Source organism: Puma concolor, chromosome A2, assembly GCF_028749965.1.
Source record: "Puma concolor isolate L17-30 chromosome A2, mPumCon1.1.hap2, whole genome shotgun sequence".
Taxonomy (NCBI): domain Eukaryota; kingdom Metazoa; phylum Chordata; class Mammalia; order Carnivora; family Felidae; genus Puma; species Puma concolor.
In genome coordinates, this window is record NC_141668.1 from 99616250 (window position 1) to 99642883 (window position 26634).

General features: G+C 41.3%; 1 protein-coding gene across 6 annotated transcripts in view; it reads left to right on the plus strand.

Moving 5' to 3' along the window:
• Window positions 1-24628, plus strand: part of HECW1 (HECT, C2 and WW domain containing E3 ubiquitin protein ligase 1) — a 429509-nt gene extending 404881 nt beyond the window's left edge. For all 6 annotated transcript variants that reach the window (XM_086697032.1, XM_086697035.1, XM_086697036.1 and 3 more), the window contains 6 exons: window positions 1921-2019; window positions 2565-2694; window positions 7932-8078; window positions 9442-9556; window positions 11492-11690; window positions 20711-24628. In XM_086697032.1, coding sequence (XP_086553158.1) covers window positions 1921-2019; window positions 2565-2694; window positions 7932-8078; window positions 9442-9556; window positions 11492-11690; window positions 20711-20822 — 802 coding nt within the window. In that variant the 3' untranslated portion in view covers window positions 20823-24628. The remainder of the gene's footprint in view (window positions 1-1920; window positions 2020-2564; window positions 2695-7931; window positions 8079-9441; window positions 9557-11491; window positions 11691-20710) is intronic.
• Window positions 24629-26634: the final 2006 nt, after the last annotated feature.

Below are 26634 nucleotides of genomic sequence, written 5' to 3' on the forward strand. Positions count from 1 at the left end.
GATTTTTGTGTAATATTTTTATCTACTCCATATCTGTGGGTACTTACTCCCTGCTGAGATTACAATATTTCTTTAGTAGGCCCTTTGGGGCCACCTCCAAATGAGGAGGGTACTTAGCCAGGCACCTGTATTGATCTTTGCTGTCTTTCTGCTTTGGGTGTCCTTGGTCATCTCCATCTGGATGGTCACCAACCCCACCATCATGCTAGAATTATCAGCTGTAATGCTTAGAGTACAGTTAGAATGGGTAAGCATATTTTGGAATAGAAGTAAACAGGATTGTGGTAACCATGTTTGGGACTGATTGGGCAGGGCAGGAGAGAGCACTGAGGGATGAAGCACTGGTGGGGCACCCTGGCCGCAAGGACTCAAGGACTCTAAGATGTCTAATTATCCTATGAACTTCTCCATCCACGGTGCAGCCCATAACGCCTTCACTGAGCTTCCCTTCACCTCTAGTCTCTTTGGAGTCAATAATATTTCTATGTTAATATTTCCATGTTGTTTCCTGCAAATACAATTGACCACCTGAAATATGCCAATTTGTTTTTTTTTCTTTGTTTTTTGGGTTTTTAAAAAAATTTTTTTTAATGTTTTTATTTTTGAGAGAGAGAAAGAGAGACAAAGTGTGAGCAGGGAAGGGGAAAGATAGAGAAGGAAACACAGAATTAGAAGCAGGCTCCAGGCTCTGAGCTGTCAGCACAGAGCCCGACGTGGGCCTCGAACTCAGGAGCTGTGAGATTATCATCTAAGCCAAAGTTCGTCCCTTAACCAACTAAGCCACCCAGGAGCCCCAGAAATATTGCCAATTTGAAGTGTTATTTATAATTATGCTTATTCTATGGGATCAGATGATCTATTAATTTAAACAATTTTTATAGTAAAGAGTAGGAAATCTTCTGAGCCTGAAAAGAACTTCATGAAAGGTAGTAAAGATGGGTTAATTGGAAATTCCAACTAAGACCATCTGAAAAATCACAATTAAGTTCACACTTAGGTGAAAAATCTACTTAGATGGAAAGAGACCAGGGAGACCCCTGTTATATGGACATAGGAGCCAGAGATGGGCAAGGCCCACACAGTGAGGAAACCGGGGTGTTAGACCAAGCAGATAAGAATCTGGTTGTGGAGCAGGGTCACAATGGGACCAAGGGAGCCTCAGCACTCAGCCAAGCAGGTTATTAGCAAAACTTCCAGGATATTAGAAAAAATCCCAGGATTTGCCCCAACAAGGATTTAAATCGGTAAAGGCCCTTACATCTGGAGGTAGCTAGATCTACAGGACCAATTCTTCCAGCAGAGACCTGTTCTTTGTTTGCATGTGGCTGGCAGTATTTAATAGCAATGTCGGCTCAGCTTATTGCTTATCACAATGTGATTCAATGTAACTCTTCCCACTGACTGTAAGCACAACTGCCATATGGGACTCATACTCAAATTCTCCACCTCTTGGCAGGTATCAGGTGCACATTTGACGTTCAGGTGGTATCTCTGGAATATCTGAACAGATAAGGATGGACAGTCCAAAAAAATTTTCTGTGTCTTGGGTTCAGGTCCTCCTCAGGTTCAACGTGGACTGTTTATCTAGGTTCCAGACTTCCCCTTTACAGTGCATTTCTTCTCTTGGGTCCTTATACCATCAGTTCTGAGGAGAGAATTCCAGCCTAATGACTCTATTCTGGTACTTGGGGGAAAGGAGGGTTCCTTTAGCACATACCAAGCACATAGGCATTGTTTATGGTGAAGAGTAAGGAGAAGAAGGAGAGTGGGTACCTCCCTTGTGTCATTAATTGGCAAATTCCTTAAACAACTTACAATGAGTATTATCAAGAAATACATCAAACACAAATACAAATTGAAACTTTTAACAGTGTAAATTTCTACCTGGCCTTAAATTGCTCTGCCTTGTCTGTGTTCCAGGTTCAGGTTTAGTGGTCGGATCCTAGGCCTGGCTTTGATCCATCAGTACCTTCTTGATGCCTTCTTCACAAGGCCCTTCTATAAGGCACTCCTGAGACTGTAAGTGTATTGCAGGCCATGGTCCGCAGCCCTGCCTATGGGACAACAGTCGCTGACCTCCCTGGCACCACTGGCCCTTTGTCCCTGTTTTGCCCTAACCATTCCTGTTTGTTCACTTTCCTGAATGCTTAGATATCACATAAACCTTTTAGTACAATAAAAAGGCATTTGGAGTTTTTATGTAAGCATAGGAGTAGACAATTATAACATCATATAAAGGATATGAATCAATTTATATAAATAATTACAGTAACATTACAAACTTTGCATTACACTACTAAGTAGAATTGATCTAAAACTTAGTTGTTTTTAAATGTTTTAAAAAAACTTTTATCCAATTGCCATCAAGAGTTCCTGAGTCAGTAACTATCCCATGTTTATTACTGTCATTCGCAAAAACAAAAAAAAGCATTGAATGAATGGAAAGATTCATCAATGTATTCAAAAGTATCAAATTGTTAGACTCAGTGTATATTGTTTTAGCCAGGTCTGGGCAGCCGTTTGTTTAACAATCTGTTTACCTTTCACCCTTGGGATGCATCCAGGCCCTGTGATTTAAGTGATCTGGAATATCTGGATGAGGAATTTCACCAGAGTTTGCAATGGATGAAGGACAACAACATCACAGATATCCTAGACCTCACTTTCACTGTTAACGAAGAAGTTTTTGGACAGGTTTGTGAGATGTGGTGCTTGGAAAAGACCATTTGTTTTTTTATTGTGGAAGATTCACATAACACAAAATTTACCACCTTAACCATTTTTATGTCTACAGTTCAAACTTGTGAAGTATATTCACACTGCTGTATAATCTCTAGTACTTGTTCATTTGCCAAAACTGAAGCTATAGCCATTAAACAATTATTCCTCATTTTTCCTTCTCCCCAATCCCTTGAAACCACCATTCTACTTTCTCTTACCATGGATGTGGCTGCTCTAGATATCTCACATAAATGGAGTCATAGAGTATATGTCCTCGTGTGACTGGCTTATTTCACTTAATACAATGTCCTCCAGGTTTATCCACATTACAGCATGTGACAGGATTTCCTTACTTTTTAGGGCCGGATAATATTCTGCTATATGTATATACCATATTTTATTTACCCATTTATCTGTTGATGGACCCTTGGGTTGCTTCCACATTTTGGCCATTGTAAATAATGCTGCTGTGAACATAGGTATACATTTACCTGTTCAAGTTCTTGCTTTCAGTTCTTTTGGATAGATACTGACGAGTGGGATTGCTGGATCGTAAAGTAATGGGATTTTTTTTTTTAATCTAGAAAACAAAGAATCTCATCCATTTAAAATACAATTCTTTGAGGACTACTTCCTTGTCTTCTTTCTTTTCCTTGTTATGACATGGATCTGCTTTAGAGAGTTTTTTGAAAATCAAATGTGATAATGGATCAGAAAACATTTTTTGAAGTGTGAAATACACTTGTAAGGTATTTCTGTTATCTGCGCAACTACAAAAATACTTTTTTTATCACTAGCATCTAGATGTTTGCTCCTCCAAACTGCATGTATCTCAATACTATTAATAAGATAAAGCTTTGCATTTTTTTTAAAATTTTAACGTTTATTTATGTTTGAGACAGAGAGAGACAGAGCATGAACAGGGGAGGGGCAGAGAGAGAGGGAGACACAGAATCTGAAACAGGCTCCAGGCTCTGAGCGGTCAGCACAGAGCCCGACGCGGGGCTCGAACTCACTGACCGTGAGATCATGACCTGAGCCGAAGTCGGATGCTTAACCGACCGAGCCACCCAGGCGCCCCAAAGCTTTGCATTTTTATTCCCACCAGTATATATACCTTTGAATCTTCTGGGTTACAGTTTTATCAGGTTAACCATAGCCTGAGTCACTTACAAGAGATTTCAAAAGCCTCTGACACATAATAATCTGAAATGGGTTGTTGTGAGAATTGAGTTGATAGGCTCTATAAGTATCTTGATGAATGTGAACAGTGTGCTGAATCTGTGTGAGAGGTACCCACTGACCTCTGCAGCACCATACCATAATCATAAATTTTGGACAGGTCAGCATTCTGTTGAATTTCCTTTGTGTAAAGGACACTCAGATATTCTGAATAATACCCTCTTCCATATTTGAGAAAAAAATTATTTCTCCTTATAACTATAAAGGGTACACGTAAATATGTTCAAGAATATATGATTCATTGGGCACCTGGTTGGCTCAGTCAGTGGAGTATGCAACACTGGATCTCAGGCTTGTAAATCCAAGCATCACTTTGGGTGTAGAGATTACTTAAAAAATAAAATCTTAAAAAAAAAAAGAATATACAATTCACATGACTGTCCTACCTTGTACTAGATGAAAGTATAAAATACACCGTTCCCTGTGTGTGACTTCTTTTAGTTCATTCTTTATATCTGTCCTGTAGTAGAAGGTAAATTTATAAAACAAACTCAATCATTTAGAAAGTTTTATTAAGACAAATGGGTAGTCATCTTAAAGTTTAAGTTACACTCCTAACCTAACTCATTACACCAAAATTAATTCCACCTGGATCAGAAAGCGAACTGTTAAAAATAAATAAATTAGAAGACAAAAATGCCAAGATTTTTATTTTTAATCTTCCAGTAAGGAATGCTCCTGTAGATATGACCCAACTTTCAAAGTCATAAAAGCAGAGATTGACATAGCAAACTAAAATTATTGTTTTAATTCTATGTGGCCACGATACAACATAAGCAAAGTAAACATGGCATAATATCGAATACGCTGTAATGTATTACACAGACAAAAGCCTATTCTTTTTTTTTTATATATGAAATTTATTGTCAAATTGGTTTCCATACAACACCCAGTGAAAAGCCTATTCTTTCAACATTGGAAGAGATCCCACAGATCAATAAGAAATGACCAACAACACAATAGAAAATTAGCAAAAAATAAATGGTTCCCAGAAACGGAAATATGAGGAAATACTCGATCTCATTCACAAGTTGTAAAAATGTAAATTAAAGCATAGTGAAATGCCATTTTCTCTTATGAGAGTCAGAAAGTTTAACAGTATTCTGTTTTGGAGATGGTGTAGAGAACAAGCACGCTGTATGGGAGTGTAGATAGAAGTTTGGTTCACTATGAAGGGCACCTTTGGGATAGCTACCCTCATTCTAAATGGACCTAACCACACCCCCACCAGGTGTTGTATGTAAGTGGTGAATCACTGAATTCTACACTTGAAACTAATATTACACTGTATGTTAACCAACTGGAATTTTAAAAAAAATTTTTTTACATTTATTTATTTTTTTTTTTTAATTTTTTTTTTCAACGTTTTTTATTTTTATTTTTGGGACAGAGAGAGACAGAGCATGAACGGGGGAGGGGCAGAGAGAGAGGGAGACACAGAATCGGAAACAGGCTCCAGGCTCTGAGCCACCAGCCCAGAGCCTGACGCGGGGCTCGAACTCACGGACCGCGAGATCGTGCCCTGGCTGAAGTCAGACGCTTAACCGACTGCGCCACCCAGGCGCCCCTCATTTATTTATTTTTTGAGAGACATAGAGAGACAGAGCACAAGTTGGGGAGGGGCAGAGAGAGAAGGAGACACAGAATCCGAAGCAGGCTCCAGGCTCCCAGCTGTCAGCTCAGAGCCCGATGCAGGCTCAAACTCACAAACCATGAGATCATGACCAGAGCCAAAATCAGACGCTTAACCGACTGAGCCACCCAGGTGCCCCTAACTAACTGGAATTTAAATAAAAATTAAAATAATTAAACTAAGAAAAATAAGAAAATAAATGCACCTGCCCTTGACTCAGCACCCATGTCTAGAAATTTGTCCTGCTAATATATTTATTCACACCTAATTCAAATGAGTAATGTATCAAGATCTTCACTGCAGCATTGTTGATACTTGAAAAAGATCTGAAACAATATAAATGTCCAGCAACGGAGCATTGGTTAAATAAATTATGATACATCCACACAACAGAATAGTGAGCTAGTGGGATGTGTGGTTAAAAAATGCAAGACATCCCAGCCCATCAACTTACATGTAAATCATAAACAATAAATAGGGTATTATAACAAAAATAGAATAAGTCAATTCTAAATTGGTATAAAACAATTCTTACATTTTTAAGTGAAAAGTATGGTGATGAACAGTGTATATAATATGCTACTGTTTGTGAGCAAAAAGAGATGATATATACATATTCTCTGATAAATACATAGAATCTTCCTGGAAGAGAAGGGCAATTTTTCTCCAGGTGGGGAGATTGTATGGCTGGGAGATGAAATGAGAAAGAAGCTTGCTTTTCATTTATGGCCTTTTATACAACTTGAATGTTATTCCATGGATGCATATTACCTACTTAAAAAAATGAGGTAAACCACAAACAACTGAATATATAAAATTAGAAGGAAAAAATAATATCTAAAAAACAAAGAGCCATCCTTCACGGGTATGTGGCATAGGAACAACTCAGAAAAGTTTAAGATGTTCCCAAAGAGGATGTGCCATAGGTCTAGAATAACTCATATCTCTGTAAATGGGTGTCTCGTTCCTCTTCAAATGAGGTCACTAAGAACTATGACTTGGGTTTTAGGAAACCGAGTTATAGCCCTTCTTTTGGCAAGTTATGAGACACTGCGGAGCAGACAGATAGATGCAGGTGAAAGACATGATGGGCGTTTCCTGGGTGTGTTAGTTAGGATTAGAGTCAGCTGCCATGGCCCAGCTGAAACTAACAGTTTATTCTTCCCTCACAGAAAAGTGTAGAGGCAGGCAACCCAAGGCTGCAACACCTACCAAGGGCATCTGAGCTTATGGCCCAGATGCTAATAGTTCCCGAACCATCATGTTCCTGCCTGAGGCATCAGGACAAAGGAGCAACAACCCCTCCCTTTCAGGGGGTTCCTGAAAGTGCCATACAACATTCCCGCTTACAGAGTATTGGCCAGAATTTAGTTACAGGGCACACCCAGCTGCAAGTGAGGTTAGGAAATAAAGTCTTTTACTGGGCAGCTAAAAATCAGAGATTCCAAGGAATGTGGAGAATTAGTGGCAACTAGGATGTTATAATCGGCCAGTATTTTGTGATTAGCACTAATCACCTAAGTGCTGGAGAAAAAAAATAACTGTCAGACTTTTGTGGACTATTTGTTCAGGTAGCTGTGTCAATGAGTGCAAATATACATATCTATGTTTATTAAGCCAATGACTAAGTAGAGGTATGCCTTACATGTCTTATAGCTTTGAGACATGAGGTGAGCCCCTTAAGTGAATTTAAGATGACCCCCTCCAAACACCAAAGCTTTCTGATGAAAAAAATGTCTAATATGTTACCCACCCTCTTGCCTTTCAAAAGACAGAACACAGATCGTAACTTTTCTCAGTGACTCGTTTGTCCTAACAGACAAGTGTCACCACGTTAAGTGGCATTGTCATTCTGTTTCCTTTCTCAGTCTGGCATTCTTCAGCCACTATTACACTGGGATGTAAAAACCATCTTCTCATTATCTGCTATTTTTCTGCCAATGATCTGCTTCAGGTGGGGAGGCTGGTGGCTGTTGAGAATTTGATCTAATTGGGATTTGGGGAAATTGAATGTGTGATTATGGTATAAGGACACCCTGGTCCATCTGTTCCCCTGGGACAACCAGGAGCACTTTTCTTTTATTTCCATTATGCCTCTTGAGTTAAAGAAACATGTTTCCTCTTTATAAAACAAAAACTGCATCAGTATCATCTTAGAACATGCAGAGCTTTTTTTAGTAGCTTCCAGGAAATGAACAAGAACTAAGAAGGCAATAATGCGGAAGCCACGTTGAAGAAGACTTTTTGTAAATAGTTCATCCTCCTAGAATTGATGTGAGTCACTGCACGATCCACTGAGTTAACAAGCATCACAGTCTCTCTGTTTCCCCACAAGGTAACGGAAAGGGAGTTGAAATCTGGAGGAGCCAACACGCAGGTGACGGAGAAGAACAAGAAGGAGTACATCGAGAGGATGGTGAAGTGGCGGGTGGAGCGCGGTGTGGTGCAGCAGACCGAGGCCCTGGTGCGGGGCTTCTATGAGGTGAGGAGGGTGGCTTGTGGGGAAAACGGAGAAGAACCAAGGCGGGCAAAGGGCTCAGCTCCCGTCACCAGAGGGCAAAGAGGACACCCTTGGGGTAGATGAAGAAGGTGTCAGAGTTCTCTGGGAAACCAAACTCTTACGGTAGGTGAAAAATGCTCTCACAAAGATATTGTTGTGGCCCCAGTGTGCCAGATAGGAAAACTTTTGTTATCTCCTGTCAAGAGCTGTGCGTGTGTGTTTCCTTTCATTTGGTGAAACAAAAATAAATGAAGCAAAGGCATTCGAGGGCATTGTCCACTCTTGGTAGATTTCTCTTTTGTTGTAGTGTCACTCGGTGCCACGTAATCCATACTGAGGTGGTAAATCAAGAGGACAGGGACAGCTTCCAGCTTCCTATGCTCCAAACGTCGACATCCTTAAACTTTTGCAATTAAGAAGCAAGACACTGTAAATGTTTTCTCAAGGCTCGAGTCTTGGAAAGTTTTCTTTCCCTGCCATGATGGACAACAAAATGGCTCACTGGCTTGTCCATCTCTACTTTGATTAGAGGAGGTACCGACTGACCTCAGGTGTTCAGTTGTGTCTGACACATTTGGCAATAAGGTATAAAGTCAGAGCTTAGCGCCCTCACAAAGGAGGTCTTCCCTCTTTAGAGGGAGGAAGGAAGAGAGGGGAGAAAGGAAGGAAAATACAGTTGTTTTAAGATAGAATGCCCATTCCTAGGAAACAAGTCATAGTTTTATGTGGAAGAGAGGATACCTTTTAAGTGAAGTGATAATACTAACATCAAGTCACTTCACAGTGTTTAGATTTTTGCCTTTAAAATGCAAGGATACTTGGAACTTAAATGTGACTAGAGAAAGTCAAGTCAGGTTTGCCCATAACATCATTCTGAGAGGGAGTATCAGAGGGAGTGAAAACCCTGGGACCTTTTTTGAGTTCACAGCTCATGAATGGGTTGTGTTTCAAAATGTGTAAGTCACGATTTTGAACTTAAACACAATAGTACATTTTTAAAAAAAGTTGTAGGGGAGCCTGGGTGGCTCAGTCGGTTAAGCAACCGACTTTGGCTCACGTCATCTCTGTGTGTGGGTTTAAGCCCCACATCAGGCTCTATGCGGACAGCTGGGAGCCTGGAGCCTGCTTCAGATTCTGTGTCTCCCTCTCGCTCTCTGCCCCTCCCCCACTCTCTCTCTCTCTCTCTGTCTCTCTCAAAAATAAATAAATGGTAAAAAAAAATTGTTTTAAACAGAAAATAAAAGTTGTAAATGATGATCAGTTTCCCAGCTTAACCCACAGAAGTAATAATAAGGGAACAAAACCTTTCAGTGTGGTTGTACCTGAAGCCTAATCTGTATTTCAGGTGGTAGACTCGAGGCTTGTCTCTGTGTTCGACGCCAGGGAGCTGGAGCTGGTGATAGCGGGCACAGCGGAAATCGACCTGAATGACTGGCGGAATAACACAGAGTACCGGGGAGGTGAGACGCAGGGCCCAGCACAGACACAGGGCACCACTTTTTAAAACATGTTATATTGAAGTGAAATTGACAGATCGTAACATTAACCATTTTAAAGTGAACAGTGCGGTGGTATTTGGTACATTCACAATGTTGTGCAACCATCACCTCTCGCTGGTTCCAAAACATTGCCCTCACCCCGAAAGGAAACCCCGGACTCATTCGGCAGTTGCTTCCCGTATCTGAGAGCCGTCACTCTGCGTTCTGTCTCTGTAGATTTAGGTCCTATCCTGGATATTTCGTACAGAGTCATACAATATGTGGTCTTTAGGATCTGGTTTCTTTCATTAGGCATTCTCCTTCAAGGTGTGTTTCGCTGCTTCATTCCTTTTTGTGGTTGAATAATATTCCTTTTATATTTATATTCCATGTATAGTTATAAATATAAGATAATATGCCATGTTATAGCTATATATATGATATATATTTCAGAACTTCTTAAAGGGTGAATAAAATTTGGCCTTACTTCGATTTGGCCTTCAACGCAGAGTAGGTTCTCCTAACAAGCCTTCCAGTGACTTCCATCCTGAATGTTCCTTCAGGTGATCCCCATTACTGTAATCTCTGGCCTAACTGCATGTAGATGCATGACCGAGATGGCCACCCAGAGACCAGCTCCTGAGCTAGGTTACATGCTGGCAAGGAAGCGTCTCCGCTCCAGCTGGAACTACAATCCTCTTCCCCTCCGTCTCAGTTCGCCACAACCTGGTTCTGTTGTCTCTCCAAACCCTAAACTTCTAACTATTGGCCTTCACGCTGCCAAACTAGTCTTCTTGAGACATTTTCACCAAGCCATTTCCTTATCCACAAAACAAACTCCATATTACTTTTGAAAGTGTTTTGTTTTTAAGGCTCAAAACCATTTCTTTGTGTAAAATATGACAGAGAAACCTCAGTCAGAGCCATAGACAGAAAGCTGGGCCCGCCATCTCAGCCTCCCTCGTCTCCCCAGTGTACTCAGCCATGAGAAGCCTGTGTGGGACCGCTGGGCACTTCTTGGCATGGCAGGGGAAAACCAAGGAGTCGAGTCCCAGTGTCTCTACCTGGCTGCTACAGCCCTCTATGGCCCTCAGCCAGTTTCCCTCAGACCTCTCTCTGCACTAGTCAGCTTGCAATTCCCTGCATATTTCTTCCTCATTCTTGTTCTCCGTTTCTCCTGTTCTCCACTCCCACAAAGCCTTCCTGCGTTCACGTACACCTCACTTCCCTCTTTCTACCCCGGCTGACATACATCTCTCCCATCTTGGAGTGCCTCTTGCATTTGCAGGGGTGGTGAATCATTTACCTGAATCAGGTGACCCAAGCTTGCGCTCCCAACTGTACAGTGACAGCGGCTCAATACCTCTTCCATGGGCCCAAATGGCCTGAGAGCAGCTGTTCCGGGAGCACTAATCACTAATGGCCACTGGAGATTCCAGCATCTTCTGTTCTCTACGCTTGTCGTTTACCTTCCGTCCTTCTTAAGTCCTAGACTGTCCCACGGTATACAGTTACCAAGAGCTAAGACCTCAGAACAGAGAAAATACAGTGAAATATTATGTTCATAGAGGGTTTTGTCTCTTAGGGTCCCAAGGATCTCTAGCCACTCCTTGTCTCATTTATATGAGGCAGGATGATGACTAGTGTGGTCCCAATTGTTTACATAGAAAGCAGACATCTCTGAGGACACCCCTCAGAGCATAAAATCTTTTAATAAAATGGCTACTTTCTAAATCTGCTTTTGTTATAAAATTTGACCTAGCTACACAGATGGTCTTAGACTTGTGTGAAGGCCGTCAGAGAAATCGGCAGGCCAGCAGCAGCTAGTCGGTCCCCATTGCACCTGCTGCGTGTTTCGCCTCTCTCCCTTCCTCCTCCTCTCTGCACATCCTCCCTTCCTCCTTCTGCCCCATTCAGGTTATCATGATGGGCATCTTGTGATCCGCTGGTTCTGGGCCGCCGTGGAGCGCTTCAATAATGAGCAGAGACTGAGATTACTTCAGTTCGTCACGGGAACATCAAGCGTGCCCTACGAAGGCTTCGCAGCCCTTCGAGGAAGCAATGGGCTTCGGCGTTTCTGCATAGAGAAGTGGGGGAAGATTACGTCTCTCCCCAGGTACGGGCTCCTGCCAGCCTTCAGGAAACCCACCAAGTATACTTTGTTATTAAGTTTGGATGATGATCCTTTAGGATAGAATTCCCTGCCACCTACAGTTTGTTACGAGTTACTGATGAAAGGTGCCAATGAAGAGTCTCTGGGATGTGAATTTAGACCGTATTCTTAGTTATTTTTGGACTATTGATGGTGTTTGGGCAATAATGTCATGGTCCGTGTGTGAGTTGTGGGAAGCTTTCCAATCTGTACATAGCCCAGTTTAATTTAAGGAGGAATGTCTCACCTGGTGAGGGTGGGAGGAGAGGCTGGAAGCCCAAAATAACCCTTCCAAAGCCGTATCTGTACTCCTCCAGCATGTCACTTGATACTCTGTAGGATAGTTATGCATGTACGTGTCACATTTTTCCTACTATGTTTTCCTAATGTTTATTTATTCTTGAGAGAGAGAGAGACAGAGAGACAGAGAGCAAGTGGGGGAGGACAGAGAGAGAGACATGGAATCGGAAGCAGGCTGCAGGCTCCAAGCTGTCAGCACAGAGCTCAGCATGGGGCTCAAACCCACGAACCGCAAGATCATGACCTGAGCTGAAGTCAGACACTTAACCAACCGAGCCACCCAGGTGCCCCTATCCTACTGTGTTTTAAACCATGTGAGGACAAGACTATATGTATCTCAGGCCTCTAGAGAGACTTCTATATAGCAAGCTGTCAAGGAGATTATTGTGGGATAAATGCAAAAAAGGAGACACTAAAGATCCCAGCAGTTTAACAGATGAATTTCCTACACTGTGAGTTTTAATCCCTACACTTCCTGGCTCCTTCATAATCCACTCTGAGCAGCCTTTTCCTGCCCTGAAATAAAGAGCACTAAAGACATGCTCCTGTATAGGTACTACAGTAATAAATCCTACTCAACAACAACAAAAAAAGATTGATCCATATTACTTTCTTCTATGATACTTTCTAATTATAAAAGGAGATTCACATTTCATTCAGCTCTATTTCCACATGACTTCCCAGATACCATTGCTAAATCCCAATGGAAGGATTTACTGAACTATGATTTGCATCCAGATCTCCCACACCTTCTAATGTCCTGAAGACAAGTCACCTGATGCCAGTGAGCATCAGGAGGCCCAGCAAAACAGAGCTCATGCCCAGCTGGTTAATAACAGTCAAAAGCCTTGGCACAATTTTCAGCCCTGGCTTCACCCACTTGCTCAGCAGCCCCTCGGTGCTCATTTGCATGGTTCTGCTGATGGCTGAACCTACTGAATTAAATCTGGCAAGAAAATAATGCTAAAAAGGCAAGATTCCCATTTGTCTAGTTTAATGATAGATTTGAAAGACAAGGTTATTTGGAAACATTCTGTTCTTATTTTGGAGAATGTGTTGAGTCACCATTTGATGATAGCCTCCGCCCCAAGGAGGGACTAAGATACAACCACCTACCTTCCCAGAGGAGCTTATAGTCTAGGAAAGAGGGCAGCCCAGTAGTAATAAATTACAACACAAGGTGGAATCCAAGGGGCACTGAGAAGGGAAGATAAAAACAAGGTGCTATCAGGATGTAGAACACAGACCTAATAATCCCAGCTGAGCTGGTAGGAGGAGATGCCACAAAGAAGCTGGTATTTAGGTGAGCATTGAGGGCCAAGGAATGGGTGGAGGGGAACTCTAGGCTGAAGCAGCAGCTTGAGCAAGGCCTGGGGGTGGGAGGTGGCCAGCATGTGTTCAGGAAGGAGTGCTGGGCCAGCATGGAGGACAGAATGTCCTAAGTGATACTCATAAGGGATAAGGTTGAGAGAGATAGTTTGGTGAATCACAGAGAGAAGCCCCTGCTGAGAAGTCTCAGTTTTGTTCTTTAGGAAATGGAAATAGGAATTGCTTTTGTCATTTGGGGATCACAGATTGAGTCTACGTATTTGCTTTGAGCAGCTTTGAATTGTGCATTAATTCTATTCACCTACACAAACAGCTTATGAGGTGGATGTTGGGCTTATCGTCAGGCTCTTCACATCGGGGCCAAGGCATCCCTAAAAAGTCTGCTATTCCACAAACCCCAGAGAGGATTCTTTGGGGAGGCAGGGACTTCACCCTGGACCAGGAGGACCCCAAGAAGCAAAGGCTGAGATGCTCCTGGGAGGACGGTGAAAATGACCCCCTGGATAGTAACCCCTAACTAGTCTTCCTTGTGCATTTTCTGAAGATCCAAGAACCTAAAAAGTGTCACCAATGTGTGAAGAGAAAGAAGTAACTTCTGACTTCTAAGAATGGTAGTTTGGAAAGACCTGGCCAGGTGACATGGCAGGTGGCAGGAGGCCCTGAGGTGGGCGGGAGCAACATCTGCAATGAGTTGGGGCGGGGAAGGGCCCAGAGGCTGGCAGGAGTGTCAAGCAGACACAGGATGACCCAGGACTTCCCAGAGAATGTGAGCTCAATGCACACTGCCCACACTGGGAGGAGAGGTGGTCTGGAGCTGCTTTGTCTGCAGGTCTCCCCTCTACAGACAACTGGTTGCCCAGATGAGAATGCCAAATACTGATGCAACCAAACCTGAATCATAGCCCAGGCTAAATAAAACCTTTACATCAATCCAAGCCCTTGCCTCCCCAAAACTATAGGAGGGTTAGGAAAGAGGACTTTGAGAATAATGGTTTCTAGGATGTAATTTTACAGTGCCTGATAAACTTCAGTATAAGACAGGTGGGACAGTCACTAAGGTTGAGGTCAAGGAGCTAGCATGTTAGGGCATTGAACAGGTCATCCATGTGGACTCAGAAGCTACACAGTCTGTTGAGAATGTGTTGAGAATGGGAAGGATTTAAGCAAAGTAATAGAGATTTTAATAAATGTAATTATAGCTGGAAGGTCAGAAGGTATGGAAGGTATATCTAGGGCACTGATTTGCAAACTTTTTAATCATAGGCCACAGAAAGAAATACCTTTTACGTACGTCACAACCCAGTACATGTGTATCTACTTCTGTGTGTGTGTGTGTGTGTGTGTGTGTGTGTGTGTGTGTGCATGTCTGTCTGTCTGAAATACAAGTTCCTCAAAACAACACTTTACCCTGGGGCGCCTGAGTGGCTCAGTCGGTCAAGTGTCCGACTATGGCTCAGGTCATGATTTCATTGTTCATGAGTTCAAGCCCCACATCAGGTTCTGTGCTGACAGCTCAGAGCCTGAAGCCTGCTTCAGATTCTGTGTCTCCCTCTCTCTCTGCCTTCCTCTGCTCATTCTGTGTCTCTCCCTCTCTTTTAAAAATATATAATAAACATTTAACAAATTAAGAAAAAAAACAATACTTTACCCTTATTACCTGCAGGTAGTACACTCTTCTAATCTATCCTATTTGATTGAAATAAAATGCCAAATAAAACCTGTAATTATAGAAAAAAATCTAAGTGGCACAAGATTCAGAGAAATAGAATTTTTTAAACATTTGTTTCCCTCTTATTTTTATTTATTTATTTATTTTAATTGAAGTATAGTTGCTACAAGATGTTATATTAGTTCCAGGTGTACAACATAGTGATTGGATAAGTCTGTTGGTTATGCTGTGCTCACCATGAGTGTCACTACCATCTGTCACTATACAATGCTATGACAGTGCCATTAACTATGTTCCCTGGGTTGTGCCTTTTATTCTTGTGACCTATTCATTCTGTGACTGGAACTCTGTACCTCCCACTCTCCTTCACCTATTTTGCCCAACCTCCCTCCCCACCCCACCCCCGGCAACCATCAGTTTGTTCTCTGTATTTATGAGTCTGTTTCTGCTTTTTGTTTGTTTGCTTTGTTTTGTTTTTAACATTACACATATAAGTGAAGTCATTTGGTATTTCTCTTTCTCTGTATGATCTGTTTCACTTAGCATAATACCTTCAAGGTCCATCCATGTTGTCACAAACGGCAAGATCTCATCCTTTGTTATAGCTGAGTAAAAGGAACAGAAATTTTTTATCAAAGACTCAAAAGTAATGATCTAGAATTGGTAGTGGAGAGTGAGCAAAGTGCTCATTCACATCAAAGAATGTGGCAGGATGACCATTGACCATCTCTACTCATGGGGACTGAGACAGGATAATAAGACTTGTAGGCCACGTCCAGAAAGGGAGAGTGGGAGAGTTTCCTTACTGTACAACAAGGACTGGGGAGGGAACAGAGGAGAGACTCCAAAGAAAGAAAAGCGTGGAAGCTAGTCTGAATAGACACATCACAAGGCAGCATGGAGATGGAATAAAGGAGAGGAGGGGAACTTAAGGGTTTACATTTGGAGTGGGAACCAGGGATTCCAGAACTATGAGTCATGGGCAGATTGGCCTAAAAGTTGCAAACAGAATTCTAACAACATGCTCCACTGCAGATGTAAACTGAGCCCAAGCCCAGGTGGAGGGGAAGGCCTGGTTGAGGTAGATATTGACTTACTCTATAGGGATGGCTCTCAAGAGGGATGGGAGAGATGACTTTGCCCCCCAGGGGACATTTGGCAATGTCTGGAGACAGTTTTGGTTGTTGGGGAGGGGCTAGTGGCATCTAGTGTAGAGGCTAAGGATGCTGCTAAACACCTGCGATGCACAAGACAGCCCCTCATAATGGAGAATTATCAAGTTTAAAATGTCAGTCGTGCCAAGGTGAAAAACCCTGCTCTGTAGGCTATAAGGCTACAAAGGAGGCTTGAGGGAGCCATTGGGAGTTTGGAAGGGAAACTGACAGCCACTGAGAAGCCATAGAGAAGGCAAGAGGAGAGAGATGTTCAAGAAGAAAAGATATCAAAGGCTTTTAAAAAGCTTGAGGAGGTGTGGGCAGAGAATGGGCCTCTGGATTTGGGGATCAAGAGGTTCAAGTTGAAAAAGAATAGGTTTAGTAGTGCTGAGAGTGAGAACCATCTGTTATTCTCTCTCTCTCTCTCTCTTTTTGAGATCATAAATGGGGGAGGGATAGTGAGAGGGGGACAGAGGATCCAAAGCTGACTCTGTGCTGAAAGGCTGACAGACTGACAGCAGTGAGCCTGATGCAGGACCTGAACTCATAAATCATGAGATCGTGACTTGAGCCAAAGTTGGACACTCAACCGACTGAACCACTCAGAGTAAGAACCATATGTACAGGGAGGCTATGGTTGGACAGTGTAAGAAAGTGACATGAAGGGGAGACAGGACTTCTAAAATTGGCCTCACAACTAGCTGAACAACCAGCAGCAGAGAGCTGCTTTGTTTGCTTTTAGTAGTGTTGTTTGCTTTTGGCCAGCCTTAAAGTGGTCTTTTCTGGGGAGGAGCATGCTATCATTGGTTACCATTTTAATCAACAACTTGGAAAAAATCAAGGAGACACTGTAGATGTTACAAAGTATAAGGGCAAATAATACAGTGATTGGCACAATCTAAATCCTGAATTATCTCAAAATGCTGGAACCCTAGATTAACAACAACAGAGTGAAAATTGACCTGGCATGATTGAAAAGATTCATGTGGAGTTCCAAAATATCAGTTGCACAAATGGGAGATCAGGGTGGGTGATTCATTTACCAGTGGTTTATATGAAAGAGGCTTTTGAGTACCCACAGGTGTGACACAGTTCCGGAAATTATAACTGCAGTTGTGGTTGCATTATTAAGAGAATCTTATGTTTAAATGATGATTCACATGGGAATGCAAGCTGGTGCAGCCACTCTGGAAAACAGTAGGGAGGTTCCTCAAAAAACTAAAAATAGAACTACCCTACGACCGAGCAATTGCACTACCAGGCATTTATCCAAGGGATACAGGTGTGCTGTTTTGAAGGGACACATGCACCCCCATGTTTATAGCAGCACTATCAACAATAGCCAAAGTATGGAAAGAGCCCAAATGTCCATCGATGGATGGATGAATGGATAAAGAAGATGTGTTATATATATACAATGGAGTATTACTCGGTAATCAAAAAGAATGAAATCTTGCCATTTGCAACTATGTGGATGGAACTGGAGGGTATTATGCTAAGTGAGCTTAGTCAGAGAAAGACAAAAATCATAGGACTTCACTCATATGAGGACTTTAAGAGACAAAACAGATGAACATAAGGGAAGGGAAACAAAAATATAAAAACGGAGGGGGACAAAACAGAAGAGACTCATAAATATGGAGAACAAACTGAGGGTTGCTGGAGGGATTGTGGGAGGGGGGATGGTCTAAATGGGTAAGGGGCACTAAGGAATATACTCCTGAAATCATTGTTGCATTAAATGCTAACTAATTTGGATGTAAATTTTAAAAAAATTAAAAATTAAATTAAAAAAAATAAAGAAAACCAGAAAAAAAAAAGAAAGGAAAAGTTAATAAATAAATAAATAAGTATTCACAGATTACAAAAGGCATTTATGTGCATTCTAACATTGGTCCTCACTACAACCCCCTGACGTACACAGAGCATATGTTATTGCCCTCGTTTTACAAGTGAGAAAACTGAGGCTTAGAAAGATTAACTGACTGTCCCAAGGTGATAAAGCTAGCAAGTGGCTAGGCTGTAATCAGAATAGAGGTCTTCCTACCCCTGGTTTTGTGCTTTCTCTGCCACCTACTGCACACGGGAGCACTGGGCCCAGAGCCTAGGGAGGGAATGAGCAGGTGTTCTATGCTGTCAGAACCATGCCTGGAGAACTGCAAGCATTTAAGAATACTGAATCAAGGGCACCTGGGTGGTTCAGTCGGTTAAGCGTCTGACTTCACCTCAGATCATGATCTCATGGCTCGTGGGTTCGAGCCCCACATTGGGCTCTGCACTGAATGGCTCAGAGGCTGGAGCCTGCTTCAGATTCTGTCTCACCCTTTCTCTCTGCCCCTCCCCTGCTCGTGCTCTGTCTCTCTCTCTCTGTCTCTCTCTCAAAAATAAATAAACATTAAAAAAAAGAAGAAGAATGCTGAATCAAACCATGATTTGATTGTGTTCATTCATTCTCAATTACAAACTACAGTCTACTTAAGAGAATTAACCAAAGCTGGTGATAAATGCAGTAAAAGCAACTTGAAGAAACTGGGTAGCCATGCTAGGTCTTGAAGAGGTGCCATTTGCTAATGCTTTCAGATTATTCCCAGAAATTATCTTCTACACAATTCATTTGGTTCCAGCTATTTTGCAAATATGGGATTTTTGACATAACATTTCCACTCATGAGTGCCAGTTAAAATGGCCGGAGGAAGAAAACCAAGGCAATGATGGCTGCTCATACCTTGCTCCTAACTAGTTCAGCTAGTTTCAGAAGCATACTTGGGATTTTCCCACCCTACTTAACTTGGTTAGCCAGAAACCAGAGCATGTCTTTGTTGTAATCTTTCTAAACATAGAGAAGGGTCGATGTAATTGTCATCCTACATTGAGTGCTCTTCCACTTTTACTCAAATGAGTTTAGGTAAGATATTTTAATTATTCTCTTGTGAGGTCAACAGAGGCCTGTTTGAATCTTCAATCATAATCTGAGACTCTGCTAATCTTGGTCTATTTTTATGCTTCTTCCCAGGTAAATCCTTAAGACCTAAGGCCAGATACACTCCTATCCTGTGCCCACCCTTGGAGCTTGTGGGGACACAAGGAGTTCGGGGGTTAGTTTTCCAAGAACAATGAGGGAGCTATGGCCAGGAGAAGGAGGAATGGATGCTTAGAGGCAAAAACATCAGCATCCTCCCACTATTCTTCCCGTGCAGGAGAACCCACCTTCCCTCTTCCCTCTTCCCTCTTCCCTCTTCCCTCTTCCCTCTTCCCTCTTCCCTCTTCCCACCTCCCCATCACCCAAATAATCTCTCTCATACCCTGAGCACTGCATCAGCCTGATCAGGAACTCTGAAAACAAAGGTATAAACAATACACAACTTCCCTAGGGATCTTGTAATTAAAAGAAGAATTCAGTATCCCAAGTGAAATTCAAATGAAGGGGAATGGTCTCTTTGCTTAGAGTTTTGTTTAGTCTTATTGTGTATATGTTTGTTTTGTGATGTTTTATCTTCTTCTCTTTTATTGTTATTTTAGTTTAGTTTAGTTTAGATTAGTTTAGTTTAGTTTATTTCGTTCCATTTTCATGTGCCCTTCTTCTGTGCTGGTTGGCTTCTCGAGACACCATTGCAACGCACCTTTTAGGAAGCAAAAGACATTAAATTGACCTTGAGCTGCACCCATCCACCTTTCTCCCTACTTTGGTATAGACCTTGGCCTCAACCAACAATTCCATAAAAACAAAGCACATCTGACAGGAAGAAATTAGTCAGGTTATTTGAAGTTCCACGAGGGGAAACTGTTCTGGGCCTCTCAGGCTCACCACTGAGCCCTATGTAGGCAATACGGGGTCTGGTCCTGGTCCGTGCATTAGTGCAAGGCAGGGAAAGCCATTCATTATCTAGATCAGATACTGGTGTGTGTGGGCCCATAGGATGAATGAAGAATATGACAAATAAGGCAGAACTCAGGGCACAGGGATGCTCCAGGCAACCAGGGAAGACTATTCCAAAAGCTCAGCTGTTCTTGGAAGTGACGCACTCTGATGTCAGGTTAGCTGTGTCCCCCTGAAACAGAAGAGTCACACTGTCTCCAGGGCACACCTGACTTGATAGAGCATTGGATCTCAGAATTTCAGGGCATCCAGTGACATCTCTACATCAATACACATGGTTTACTGTGGCCCAGAAATCAGAGCTACACAAGGAGACTTGGGAATATGATCCTGTAGTATTAATGACGTTTCTGCCTCCTTCACTGATCACATCCAATTCATATTTCAACTGCAGAATAAAACTGATATTGTCGATTGATGAGTGTGGTTTGCTTGTAAATGTTTCTAGTTATTCTACTCCCTCAACTAGTTTATTCATGCCTAGAAGGCCATCGTTCTTAGTTGCAATCTTATATGGTGGTCCAAAACCTGGTTGTGCTCATTTTTTATTCCCTTTTGCTTCATACCTTCAGATTGGTCACAGATACATACAGATACATACAGACCAATTGTACCTTGAAACAAACACCTTCACCAATCTTTTCTCCCCATTCAGGGCACACACATGCTTCAACCGACTGGATCTTCCACCTTATCCCTCATACTCCATGTTATATGAAAAGCTGCTAACAGCAGTAGAAGAAACCAGCACCTTTGGACTTGAATGAGGAAATGGAAACTCACCTGACATTTTCCTGGCAATCACATCACCCTTTCTGGGATCATCCCCTTGCCCTTTCCCTGAATCAACTCTCCTTTGATTTTGGTATTCCATGATTTTTATTTTCAAACCAAATCAGGATTGACAAAAGCTGTGCATGAAGAACTGCCTTCTTCTGAGATCCTACCTTCAGGCTTATCTCCTCTACTCTCAATGAACTGCTAGCCTGTATGCAATATTAAACAACAGCTGTCTCAAGGTCTGTGTGTATCTCCACATACCTCCATTACTAACAATGAAATATGAATGCAAGTTATGCTACACTTGACCAAATAGTAATAAAAGTTTACTTCCATTTATATAATTTTAGGGAAATTTGAGCATTAAGCATTCCGAGCTTTTTTATGCCCATGTCTTCTGAGCAGAGCCACCATTTTTTATAATTTCTAACGAGCAACTCCAGGTCTAGGAGTCAATCAACATTTTCTTTTGCTCCCACTCTACTTTTCCCTGTGCACACTATCCATCCAGAAACAGCAGTGACAAAGCTGCAGTTTTTATACATTCAACTCATGATTCATATGTGGCATCAGTCCCATTAGCTGGAACGAGCCTAGGCATATGGTGCAAATATTACACTTTCCAACAAAAAACAAAAGCAAGAAAAACGCCTCCTGCTGATGCAATGTGGTGCATCTCAATGGTTGTGGGGATTGTGGCTCAACCTGAGTTTAGAGAAGTCTAGGAGGGGTGCACCCCTCATGAGCACTTACCACACAAGAAGCAGAAAACTTGTGCACACGAAGGAGATCTCATTATATAGCATAAAGGACGAGGCTTCTCCCCACATTGTGTTGTGTGGAATGTGATGGTGCAAAGAGGAGAGAGGGAAGAAGGCCATGTTAGGTTGGTTTGAATACCTGAGTTCTGTACTGTTTTGTTCTGTTTTGCTTTGTTCGGTCTAGCTACAGTCTCCTTCACAAAGGAAAAAAATGTATAGATAATCTCATGACTTTGTTAAAGCCAGGTAATTATTGCTTGGCAAACAAACTTTGTTTTAACTTTGATACTGTTTTTTTCATGCTCTTTTCTTTTTTTTCTTTTCTTTATGATGGTGTTCAAATTCCTTCACATCTGATTGTCCCATGGGGACCACACAAAACAAGAAGCTGCAGAGAGTGATGGTGCTTGTTCGGGGTCAAGGGCAATATAATACTCCTTCTTCATCCATAGCAATCCTCCTGGAGCAGACACCTAACACCCCCAGAGGCACATTGATTTGTCAGTATAGAGATCCAGTTTCTTTTAGCACTCAGTAAAGAGGTATCTCAGAAAACTTAGTGTTTTCAAGAAAACAGTTGCAGGCTCCAAAGACAGCCTAACCTCTTGATTCCATTTGGAATAAGTGCAAACATAATGGTGAATCTCTATTTTTCTAAACTTGTTATCCATGTTGTCTGAAATATGTCGTGAGTGAAAGTGTTTTTCTTCACTGGGAAAAGAAGAGCTAAAGGGGCCTCACTGTTGAAACGTCACATCGTTTGTTTCCAATATACTAAACAAGGGATAAATGTGAGACATTTAAGACAAAGTCAGTTTCACAGGAAGTCATGCCTCCTGCTCCTTGTATGGGTTTGTGTACAGGCAGCACATTGTATTTCCTGCCCTCCAAAATGAAACTTCTTTTAGTAGGAATTATTTATAATGTCCAGCACACCTTGCTGCTGTGTATCTATTGTCAATCAGGAAGTAATACATTCAGAAATTTAGCTTCTATTATTGTCTAAAAGAGTATTTGCCAAGGTAAGATGGAATGTGCAAGTTACATAATATAAATTTGAGGGATCTGTAAAATTCAGTACATATTTCAGTGTCTGAAAAGTTATGAATTCCATTGAAGCTGTTATTTATAAAATCAGAGCATAAGAATAATACAAATCATTTCACCATTTTAACTCTTTGAACATCATATCTAGTATAGGGAGCATCTTTCATTTTTAGAACTTGGTGTTATACATGTGTAAACACTCATTAATTCAAGCACTCCATTCTCTTTTTAGTATTTCTCTTATTTGTTAGGCATTGGCAAGGGAGGAAGATGTTCAAAAGATGGAACCTGCTCGTGAGGAGCTTTACATTTACACAAACATCTAATTAACGTATTAATTAGATTACTTGATGTCTATTCCACCCATACACAGAAGGAACAAGGTATCCTAGAAAATATATAGAGATAGATATCTCGGGCATAAATGGATTTTCAACTAACTTTTCCTTCTTCCTGTTCCTCCTCCCTCCTGCCCTGGTGCCATGGCTCTAAATGTGTCCCACAAAGCATTCATTACAAGATCAGTATTTGATAAAAGTATAAAATTCCAAAAAGAAATATTGATGTCAAAGTCAGCTGAAAGGAAGCAAATCTTGCTTGACAGGGTCCCAGATTGTATGACAGTCTTGCACAGAATCGTAAACAAAGGGAAGAGGAGAACAAACAGACAGTTGTTATGGAATGATTCTATGATTTCCCCATGTCCCAAGTCATGTTTCTTTAGTTATTATTCCCTAACATATGAAGCTGGAATACATGAAAATTATGTATAATTTTTCATTACATGTATAATTATGCTATTAATTCCATCAGCTGGAGGTGTAAACCTCCCCCAATCATGTGACTCAATGGGCAAGGCAGATCTGTTTGTTACCACTTCTAATTTTTTTTTTTTTTACTAAAAGTATGAATTTTCTCCATGGAGACATTTTATATTAATCACTTATAAACCACAATTCTCCTAAAACAAAACGTTTTAGAGTTAGTTTGGTAAGAGTGTATTACCCTTAACTAGAGGATAAACAAGAACAATAAGCAAGAGAAAATTTATCTTTCAAGTAGAAAAATGCTTTTAAAATGCTATGAAGTGTCACAATAATTTTATGGATATGACATTTTATTCTATCACATGAAAATGATACTCCTAAAATTAGAAATTGCCTCTTCAGGGTAGGAGTTCTCTGTAACTTCCTATGTAGAGAGAAGTTGGCAGTGGTTGTGAGAACTTTTCCTTCCCATCACCGCTGTAGCACAGTTTCTTGCGGGCCATGAGAAAATTAAGAAAAAGAGATCTGGGATTCTTTGGCAGGCTTCTAAATCTTTTTCTCTTTTAATCCATGACCACATGTCCCTTCATGGTAAGTATATTTGTGTGGCAAGTCAATAAGCCAGACTTTCCAGAACAGTTTTAATGTTACATCTATGGCATTGTCAGTCCATGTGTCAAACTGTGTGTCCAAAATTTGGGTTCAAAAAATTTCTCAGTTGCCACAAATGATTTCCCAGTCAAGATGAAACACTTTCAAATGAAAGTAGTTAGAACTTTACATAACAAATGTGGTGCTTTATTATTATTATTATTATTATGTACTTCAGTGTTCATTATTAAATCTACTGCAATACTATATCATAAAAATCTGGGATGGATGTTCTAGCCATCATGAGGTCCAAAAGAGAAAGTGTTATTTTCCTGTTAGTGACATGTAGTCCCTTTGTTCTAGTAGAAAAAAAAAGGTGCCTAGAGGTAGTATATAGAGTAAATATTGTTCCATTAGCCTACTTCCTGCAGCTTCCAATTTATCTAAGGAAATGTCTATAACAATTTTGTTAAAAGTCTTTGTTCTAGTCAATAGCAGGAGAAGTCCACATTACTGGGCTGATTTTGCTTACATCAGCAAGAGAAATGTCACGTGATACTCAGGCAGAGCTTTCTCTTCCATCATACCACCTTCAAGGAATGTCAATAAACTCACTTTGGTATGGCATTGTGTGTGTTCCTTCTTCCAAACAAAAGCCAAGATAATGCATAACAATTTGTATTATGCCTATGTTCTCATTGGATATAAGCAATAAAACAACATGGAAGGCTACCAGCGCTATGAAGAACGATCCCTGGAAAAATTATTTATCAAAAAAGCATAGTCTGTGTTCAAAAACCCATGAATAAAGGAACGGCTTTTGTAACAAGTTCCTTGTGTAAGCCTATTAGAACTGCACACAAGCCACGTGGGCTTCCTTTGTGAGTGTCCTTTATGTTGAACCACGCATACACACTGGCTTATTGAATTACTACATGTTGAGATGCTTCTCAAAGATTTCAGGACACAGCCTAATACCAAGTGTGACTCTAGGAAAAGGTTTAGCACCAGGCAAAAATGTTGTGTCCAATGACACATATCATTACTCCCAATATTGAGGTGGTATTACTTCCTTTCCAACTTCTAAAAGACAAGCCATGTGGCTGTCACTGGGCAGTCAGAAGTTGATTTATTCTTTGAGGGAAAAAAAAAACATTATTAGAAAGTGCAGATATGGGGCACCTGGGTGGCTCAGTCAGTTAAGTGTTTGACTTCGGCTCAGGTCATGATTTCACGGTTCGTGGGTTCGAGCCCTGTGTTGGGCTCTGTGCTCACAGCCTGGAGCCTGCTTCAGATTCTGTGTCTCCCTCTGTCTCTTTTCCTCCCCTCTCTCTCTCTCTTTCTCTCAAAAAAATAATTTTTTTTTTAATTTTAAAAAAAGAGTCCAGGTAGGACTGAGAAAGGGAAAAATCTAAGAAGTCTCAATATTTCATTTCATGCACATGCTGGGTTTACTTCCATTCATTCTAACTGAAAATGATTTTTCTCTTAAGGCATAAGAAAAAAATTAGCCTAAACCATAATTTATAGACAGTAAATGATATTATTTTATATTTTAATCTGATAATTATTCTGAGATCAAGATTAGATTTCAGATCTCCTGATTTCTATGGCCATGTTTTTCCAATATGCTATGCTGACAGCTGTAAAAAAAAAAAAAAAAAAGTACATATAGTTTATATTCCAGATGAAGTTTAAGTATGTTTATAGAGGCTGGTTCTCTAACAGAATAAACGAAGAGAGTTATGGAAGGTCAGGCTAACCTTTATCACTGCTGCAGGAATCATCACATTTTTAGCTGGAGAGAGACACTTAGACACTTTTGCCTGAAGAGTTTCATCTTGGAGATAAAGAACCTGAGACCAGGAGAGATGATTTGCTCAAGGCCAGAAGCATTATCTTGAGGGTAAAAGGTATGCCCTCAAAATATCCTTTGGGGTCCTGAGCTCCTAGACCTGGCAGAACCATTAAGAAATTGACCAGAAAGGGGGCACCTTGGTGGCTTAGTCGGTTGAGCGCCCACTCGAATTCAGCTCAGATCATGATCCCAGGGTCGTGGGATCGAGCCCCTTGTCAGTCTGGGTGTGGAGTCTGCTTAAGGTTCTCTCTCTCTCTCTCTCTCTCTCTCTGCCCCTCTTCCCCACTGGTGCTCCCTCTCTCAAGAGAAAAGAAGAAAGAAAGAAAGAAAGAAAGAAAGAAAGAAAGAAAGAAAGAAAGAAAGAAAGAAAGAAAGAAAAAGAAAGAAAGAAAGAAAGAAAGAAAGAAAGAAAGAAAGAAAGAAAGAAAGAAAGAAAGAAAGAGAAAGAAAGAAAGATAAATTTGCCAGGAAGGTGGGAGAGATGGAAGCTGAAATCTATCTGGCATACCATAAGGAATGCCAGGAATCAATGTGTACTCACCAGAGAAGGATGCAGGCTGCCTATGGCTATAGCCCCTCTGAATGAGTTTGCTGGGGTGGCTACAACAAAGGACCACAAACTGGGTAGCTTAAACAAGGGTAGAAGCCCAAGATCAAGGTGATGGTGGGATTGATTCCCTCTGAGAAAATACATTTCATCCCTCTCTCCTAGCTTCCAGGAATTTGCTGGCAATATTTGTCCTTCCTTGGCTTGGAGACCTCAGCCTTCATCTTC